Genomic DNA, 8,441 nt, shown 5'->3' with positions numbered 1-8,441 from the left:
ATTTTACTGGTTTAAGGTATGATTTTACTGGTTTAAGGTATGATTTTACAGGTTTAATGTATAATTTTACAGGTTTCAGAAGCAGGGACTGACCTGAAGTGCTGGATGTGAATGAACAATTCTCATTCCAGCTGACACAGCCTAAGAGACTGGATGAAGACAGAGGGATAAAGAGAATGTGGATGTTGGAAAGGAAGGAGCTGTCACAAGGAGACAGGCAGGGAGAGTGGGGCTGTGCTGGGCATGGCAAGGGAAGCCAACAAGGAACAAGCTGGGAAGTTGTGAGGGGAAGGTGAAGGTCTGAAATCTCAGTGACAGACATGTGGGGAGGAAAGCAGAGAGCAAGGAAAGCTCCAGAGGCAAGTAACAGCACAGGAGTTAACAAAAGCACACCAGGATTTACCAGGAATCAACTGGAAATTCATCAAGAACCAGAAATGGGGTTGGGACTGGAATGAGAGGCCTGAGGAAGAGAAAGTGAGCTGGGCAGGGCTGGAGAAGGGAAGATTCTGCTGCTCCTCTACAGTCACCCCAGTCCTTTATCTCAGTATCCACCTGCTCCTGGGGAGCCCTAAAGCTCCTCCATCAATTGCTCCTCTAAACCAAGTGGAAAAAATCCAGCCAGGCAGAGAAAATTGCAGCCACACGAATTTACAGTGTTGGTGATGGATCCAGGCAGCACAAATAGAGCATGGCCTGACAGACTCCTCGTGCCTGGCCTTTGCTCCAGGGGGGAAATACAGCCCAGGAGTGACAACTGCAGCTGAAGCAGCAAATCCTCAGTAATCCAGGGAACAGCAGAACTCCAGCAGCCCTGACCCAGACTCCTTTCCAGGAGCACTTTGGACAAAGGCTCATTAACTCCGTGCACACTGTGCTCCCTCAGCCAGGCACACAAGGGTTTCCCTCTCCTGGCAGATGTTACAGATTTCACTGCAACACAGACTTGTCAGATCTGCTTATTTCTGGAGCATCCCAGGGCTTTGGGAACATTGATTTTACAACCCTGGCAAAGGCACAGAAGTAGGGATGTACAGCACCACTGAGGAGAGGGGCCTGCCAGGGAAAAAATAACAGGGAAATTCTGCAGCAGGAGTGGGGCACACACTCCAATCTCCCTGCTGCCCTAAGGACTCCTTTTCTCAGGAACAACTCACACCCTCCCTTTGCTGCCTCCCTGCAAGAGAACAGAGAACTGAATCCTAGATCCTTAATTGAGACAAGACCTTAAATCCCATCCCATTCCACCTCTGTCATGGCAGGGACAGCTCCCACTGTCCCAGGCCGCTCCAAACCCATCCAGCCTGGCCTTGGGCACTGCCAGGGATCCAGGGACAGCCACAGCTGCTCCGGGAATTCCATCCCAGGGCCTGCCCACCCTGCCAGGGAACAATTCCTGCCCAATATCCCATCCAGTCCTTGACCAAAGTCCCTCTCCAGCTCTCTTGGAGCTCCTTCAGGCCCTGCAAGGCCACAGTGAGGTCACCCCAAAGCTTCTCCTGTCCTGGTGAACAATCCCAGCTCTCCCAGCCTTTCCTTCCAGCAGAGCTGCTCCATCTCTCTGCTCATCCTGGAGCCCCCTCTGGACCCTCCCAGCAGCTCCAGCTCCCTCCTGTGCAGATGTTCACACACAACCAAACCCCAGTGCTTACTTGCAGCAGGTCTCTCCGAATGGTTCTCAAAGGATTTCCCTCCAGGGCCAGGAATTTCAGCTGAGGGAGGTTCCCCAGGGTGTAAGGCAACCTGCAGAGGGAAACAACTGATTCCACAGCAGCTCCAAAACAGCTGCTAAAGAACGTGCAATGGCTGGTCAGAGAGCATCAGAGGAATCCTGAAGCTCAGGTTCAAAGGAAAAGATGCAGGATCCCAGATTAACTTAAACTGGAAAAGCTTTCCCAGACCAGCAAGTCCAAGCCATGCCTCATGTCCACCCTGTCCCCAGCCCAGAGCTCTGAATGCCACGTCCAGCCCTTCCTTGGGCACCTCCAGGGATGGGCACTGCAAACCTCCCTGGGCAGCCCCTGCCAAGCCCTGACCCCCCTTTCCATGGGGAAATTCCTGCTGCTGCCCACCCTGAGCTCCCCTGGCCCAGCCTGGGGCCGTTCCCTCTCCTCCTGTCCCTGTTCCTGGGAGCAGATCCCAAATCCCCCCGGCTGTCCCCTCCTGCCAGGGACTTGTGCAGAGCCAGAAATTCCCCTGAGCCTCCTTTGCTCCAGGCTGAGCTTTCCCAGCTCCCTCAGGGATTCTCCAGCCCCTTCCCAGCTCCCTCAGCTGCTCCTCACAGCACTTCCAAGTCACACCTAAGCCATGGGCAGAGCACAGAACATTTTACAAGTCCCAGTTTGATCACACACAATCTCACAACACACAGAGGGTTCCTGACTGAGTCATTCCTTAAGTGCCCTTCCCACAGGAAGGAAGGAAGGAGCTGCCAGCACCCAGCCCCAGCCCAGGTGCCATTATTACCTACTGATGTCATTGTTGGCCAGGTCGAGTCTCTCCAGCTTCTGCAGCACCGTGATCTCCTCGGGCACTGCCTTGATCTTGTTGTCCCTGAGCTCCAGCACACACAGGGAGCTCAGCTGTTTCAGGTTCTCCGCATTCAGGATTTCAATCTGATTCTCCCCAGCGTGTAATTCCTACAGGGACAAGGAGCACCACAACTGTGGTAAAATTACTTTATAACTTATCTCCTAAATCATGACATCAGCAGTCACCAGTATGATGATGTGGAGAATATGGACATCTTGATTCCCTTTCATCTGCTTACAAAATACCTGGATAAAACCTGATTATGTTAAAAGGAAAAACAGGAATTTACTCTGTAGTTATGAAAAAAAAAAACGATAACGAACAAAGTGAATTTATCCAGAAAATGTTCCCATATATTAAAAAAAAAACCTGTTGCAGGGAATATTAGGTCCAGCTTTCGGTCATTCCTCCCCTAAACACTTTTTATTTTCCAAATCTGGAAAGTCCTGCAAACTCATCTTTCAAAAGGCTGAATAATGAGGGCAGTAAGAGAAAGCTGCATTAAACAGAACTCTAAACACAGAGCTGTCATCTGGTTTTGATCACAGCACCTCACAAAAGCTTGTGTTTAAAGTAACTGTCATTATTTCCAAGTTTACAGCAAATGCATTTCCAGCAGAGCAGCCATTCCAAGCTCACCTTCAGTAACCTGCAGGAGGGAAACTCCGGCAAGGAACGCAGTTTGTTTTTCCTCAGGTAAAGCTGCTCCAGGGATGCCATGGTTGCTAATTTGGGAGGTACTGTTTCCAGGTAATTTTTGGTACAATCCAGTTGCCTCAAGCCTGGGGAAGCCAATGTCCAGTGATAAATGGAAAGAGAAGATAAAAATACCTTTCTACAGCATCATAATTATCCTGGGGTTTAATGTAAAATAAACACCATAAATAAACAACATTCTTCCAAACGGATTCTCAAAGTAATAACTCAGATTTTCTTGAGGAAACAGTAACTCTTTAAGGATCTATTTTAAAACCCTGCACTGTATTGCTGAGCATAAGCACAGCACTGGCTGTTTGGCATTTAATAACCTGAGGAAAAGTGATTTACTTTTCATGGCACTGAGATCTGCAGGCAGCTCCTTGAGCTGGTTACAGGCCAGGTTGAGCCGCACCAAATTCACCAGCAGAGCAAAACTGGTGGGGATGGCTGTGAGCTGGTTGTTGGACACATCCTGCAGATTGAAACAGAGAGAGAGACATGAGAGGTGTCCAAATCATCCCAGGAGTGCTGCTAGTGCAAAGTTAATTAGTGGCAGAACAGTAAAATTAGATGGCTGACAACTGGCACAAGTGTGAGAGAAGAAACAACTCCCCCAGGACTGACAGATCACCGTGGATTTCAGCTTTCCCAAAATACATCAAAACAAGAACAAACTGAAAACAAACCCCACCATGCAATAACTGACATTAGAACAGTCACTGGAATATTTTCTGAGTTCTGCCACTGAACCCGAGGGATTTTTGAGCAGCAGTGGGAAAACACAGATCAATCCTTTCCAAAGAAAGAAACAGGTTTGAAGTTGTGCTTTACCAGCTCCTCCAAGGTGAGGAGCTGCCCCAGCCCCTCGGGCAGCTGGCTCAGCTCGTTGTGCTGCACCAGGAGGCTCCTCAGACGGGGCAGCTGCAGCAGCTCCTCGGGAAGGCTCCTCAGTTTGTTGTGGCTGGGGTGGAAACATGGAACACAAAGGGAAAAGACAAGAATTCAGGAGTTTTTAGGAACGTAACTGCACACAGAACATTCGTGTCCCACAGCCTGCTGGTCAGGACACTGCCACCTCGAAGGAAAACCTGGCCCCTGGGAACAATTCACTATCTTTATTTGTTCAAGATGACTTTTAATCCTACTCTGAATTTACAATATTCCAGAAGGATCCCAGGATTTTTTTTGTTTTGTACTTCACACACAGTGGTAGCATAACCTCTCCCTGTGCACAAATTTACAAAATTACCCCAGCAAACAGAAGATTCTGAACCTTCCAGCACAAACAAGATCTACACAGTTATTTACAATGTGCATTATTCATGACTGGAAATGTTTTATCCTCAGAACTGCCAGACTGAAGTAAATAAATACTTTGTGTATGATTATTCAGAATATCAGTGCTTGCACCTTCCAAGCAATTGTGACTTTGAGTATCGGTGAAAACAATTTCAACAAACCCAAGGTCACCAGTTTTGATCCAAAACTGATAATATAAACACATACAATACATCATAATACTCTGCAGTGAGTAATCTGGAATTAATTTTTTTAATGAAAGGTTGATATCCTGCAATCTGTCACTCACACCTGAAAGTCACTGCAGCATTTCTCATGTTTGCTCTGTAACATGGCCTTACCTGACATCGAGTTTCTGGAGATTTTCAAGTTGCCCTAAAGCAGAAGGAAGTGATGTCAATTGATTGTCATGCACCTGTAAAAGAGAGGTTTTTAGAACACAGTTACTACTTTGTACCTAGGGGTTTTTTCAGGCCTCCCCACTGTGAAGAATTCCTCCCCAACATCCCATCTATCCCTCTGGCAGTGGGAAACCATTCCCCCTTGTCCTGGCACTCCAGGCCCCTGTGAAATGAATACACCAGGGAAGAGGAAAACAAAGAGCCAGGAGGTTTCCCCATGTCCTACATGAAGTACCATCAGTGCACCAAGGGGTCCTCGCACTCACATCCAGCATGGTGAGGGCAGGCAGCAGCTGCACATCCTCCGAGAGGCTCTGCAGCTTGTTGGAGGCCAGGATCAGCTTGGTCAGGTCCGTCTGCTCCCACCAGCGGTCGGCAGCTCCGAAGGACAGGTTCTGCTGGGCTTCCTCCGGCGTGTCCAGGTTGATCCTCCACACGTGCTTGGGAACTGCAGCACAAACACAGCCATCAACTGAACGCTGCAGGTGTTTGCTCCAGGATTTCACTGCCAGCGTGTGCTTTGTGAATAAAATCATAGAGTGGTTGGGGCTGGAAGAGACCTTAGTGATCATCTAGTTCCAACCCTTCTGCCTTTGGGGATGACATACATAGAGATATATAAATATATATGGATACACACAGACATAGGTATATGTGTGTTTATCTATAAAAACATACATATATACATAGATACACATATATATACATGCACACATATATATAATACACACATACCTATAGTCACTCTACAGTCATTTGTTCTACGTTTGTTCTATCACTCTACAGTCCATTTTGTTCTAGAGACATTTTTTACATTTATAATATATATATAAAATAGATATTTCTAATATATTACAAATATTTCTAATATAGACACTGTGTTCTAGAGACATTTTTGCAGAGGTAACAACAACAAGCCTATGGAAACATGCCAGAAACAGACAAGAGTGAGCCGATGGCGAGCAGATGGCGCTCCCCGGGAGCCGCTCCCGCCCCGCCCGGAGGCGCTGCCCGCAGCCCCGCGGGGTCCCGGGGGCTCGCCGGGAGCAGCAGCGTCGCCGAGGCTGAGGCTTCACGCACCGTGGGTGAGGCCGCGTCCCGCCAGGTTGAGCTGCCCGCTGCGCCGCGCCAACCGCAGCAGCCCCTGCGGCACCGCCGGCGCCGGCTCGGCCGCCCGCCCGAACCCCGGCCCCGCGCCGCCAGCGCCCGCCCGCGCCCGCCGGGCCGCCGCCATCCCCGAGCGGGGCCGGGCCCGAGCCGCGCTGGAGCCGCCCGCAGCCGGAGCCGCGGCTGGAGTCTCCCGGAGCCGGAGTCTCCCGGAGCCGCGGCTGGAGTCTCCCGGAGCCGGAGTCTCCCGGAGCCGCGGCCGGTGCCGCCCGCAGCCGGAGCCGCCCGCCCGCCTCGCAGGGGCGGAGCCGGCCCAGCCCCGGCGCCGCCATTTCCCGCCCCGCCGTGCCGAAATGGAGCCCCGGACAGCGCTCCTCGGGGAGCGGTACACGGACACACGAGGGACAGCGAAGGAAACGGCGCTTTTACATCACTTTATTGGTTTTCCTTTCCCCCTCAGCACGGTGCGCAGCTACACCGCAGCCTCCTGGGGGGATGAGGGTGGCTGGGCTGGATGATCTTCAGGGTCTGTTCCAACCTCAGCAGAATCCCAGGATGGTTTGGGCTGGGAAGGACTTTAAAGCAGGGAAATCTTCCACTGTCCCAGGTTGCTCCAAGCCCCAGTGTCCAGCCTGGCCTGGGACATCGCAGGGATGCAGGGCCTGCCCGCCCTGCCAGGGAACAATTCCTGCTCAGCATCCCCTCTACACCAGCACATGGAACCTGCAGGTCCCCCAGGGAGAGGAACACGAGGAGGAAGGAGTGCGGTCCCGTGTTGAATTGTAACTCCCTTCACTCTGAAACAGCACATTTGTATCAAACACTCCCCTCTTTGCAAAATGCTTCTACCAGTAGTTCCATTGGAATAAAAAGTAATTAGTGAAGGTTTAAATACATCAGTCAAGTATGTGATCCCGGAAACTCACTTCAGGCTTCACTTGCTCTTCACTAAGGATATTGGCCTCATTCATTTTTTACCAGTGTTCTTTAATTCCCCCTCCTTTTTTCCCCCCCTCTCTCACTGGAGGCAGAAACACCCAGAAAATACTGCATATTTCAACTGATTATTATTTTTTTTTAAATAGTGTTTAAAAACGGGTTTTAAGGACTTCAGAGGGTGAGTGCTCTGTGCCTCAGGTAAAAAACAATGTCAGTCTCATTCCCTTTCAGTGTTGTTGGAAATTCCACGTGGAACACTGCTGACAAATTCAAAGTAGGACTTTAAATAAGCTTTTGGCAACTCAGTACAAGGTACTGAATTATCTGAATATGAAATATCTGTGATATTTCATACATGGAAATGTGATATCTGGTAAGGCAGGACCAGTAGCAGTGTCTCCTACTTTATGAATCAGATGTTGTAGAATTTCAGCGTGATTAATAAATAAGGTTTGTTTTATTTACATTCAGGAGCATTTATGGGGAAACACATTAACATAAAACAACAAACTCATCAGGAAATAGGGTGATTTGTACTACATTAACCTCAAATATGTGTTTTTTTCCTCTATAACATTAATGAGAAATTCCCACCCCAACGTTGTCCTGTTTGTGATGCCTTTTCTGGGGCTACATGAAAAGAGAGGCCAGAGTTAAGAGAAAACAGTTCTATTTATCGAAAGGCCTTCAGGTACATTTTGGGAGATGAAGGCCCCCAGGGATTACACCCAAAAACAACGATGGGTTATGAGTTTTCACACTTTTATAAGTTTGGTCCATTTGCATACTGGGGGTTAATTTCCCAATTACAGCTTCAGATAATGAAGTCATTTACCTAACTCACTTTTGTTTCCATCTCTCGGGGCCTGAGGCAGTGAGGTGTCCTCGATTCCCCAGCCTGGAGAAGAATTGTTGGGTCTGACCAAAATGTGAAGACAGCAGCTCACACTGAACACGGAGTTTAGAATTATACACTAAAGAATTGCAGGATCACAAATATATAATAAGCGGGAATCCTAAGGCACCACTTGGACGGTGGTTCTAGAGACACTTTTAATATTATATTTATATTAAACTTTGTGTATTTCGTGAGAGTTTGGGCTGTGAAGTGATGAGGGAGGAGGAAATAACGGCCCCTCAGAGCCCCCCTCAGGTTTCCCGCGCGCGGGGCCGGCGGGGGCGGCGGGGCCGGAACGGGGGCGGAGAACCGGGGGAGGGGGGAGAGCGAACCGGGCCGGGGGCAGCGAACCGCAGCGCCCCGCCCGCCCCTCACCCGCTCCCCGCTGTGTCTGCTGCAGCACCGGCGGAGCGGGCGGCGGCGCGATGGCCTCCAGCAGCGGCACCGACGTGATCCAGGTCACCAACGTCTCGCCCAGCGCCAGCTCGGAGCAGATGCGGACCCTCTTCGGCTTCCTGGGCAAGATCGAGGAGCTGCGCCTCTTCCCCCCCGAGTGAGTGCGGGCC

General features: G+C 50.0%; 2 protein-coding genes across 2 annotated transcripts in view; one reads left to right on the top strand and one right to left on the bottom strand.

Annotated features, from left to right (window-relative positions):
* The window catches only part of LRRC40 (leucine rich repeat containing 40), a 12,375-nt gene extending 6,195 nt beyond the window's left edge, over positions 1-6,180 (bottom strand). The window contains exons 1-8 of the mRNA XM_015636304.3: positions 6,012-6,180; positions 5,198-5,379; positions 4,872-4,945; positions 4,063-4,192; positions 3,580-3,703; positions 3,172-3,314; positions 2,467-2,639; positions 1,653-1,743 (exon numbers count right to left, since the gene is read on the bottom strand). Of these exons, the coding sequence (XP_015491790.1) occupies positions 1,653-1,743; positions 2,467-2,639; positions 3,172-3,314; positions 3,580-3,703; positions 4,063-4,192; positions 4,872-4,945; positions 5,198-5,379; positions 6,012-6,165 (1,071 nt within the window). The 5' untranslated portion in view covers positions 6,166-6,180. The remainder of the gene's footprint in view (positions 1-1,652; positions 1,744-2,466; positions 2,640-3,171; positions 3,315-3,579; positions 3,704-4,062; positions 4,193-4,871; positions 4,946-5,197; positions 5,380-6,011) is intronic.
* Positions 6,181-8,230: 2,050 nt separating this feature from the next.
* SRSF11 (serine and arginine rich splicing factor 11) overlaps positions 8,231-8,441 on the top strand; it is a 15,984-nt gene continuing 15,773 nt past the window's right edge. Inside the window, exon 1 of the mRNA XM_015636305.3 lies at positions 8,231-8,428. Within this exon, the coding sequence (XP_015491791.1) occupies positions 8,301-8,428 (128 nt within the window). The 5' untranslated portion in view covers positions 8,231-8,300. The remainder of the gene's footprint in view (positions 8,429-8,441) is intronic.

The sequence above is a fragment of the Parus major genome, chromosome 8 (assembly GCF_001522545.3).
Source record: "Parus major isolate Abel chromosome 8, Parus_major1.1, whole genome shotgun sequence".
NCBI classification, from domain to species: Eukaryota; Metazoa; Chordata; class Aves; order Passeriformes; family Paridae; genus Parus; species Parus major.
The sequence above is the reverse complement of the archived record's forward strand: the minus strand, read 5'-3'. Positions and strand labels throughout refer to the sequence as shown.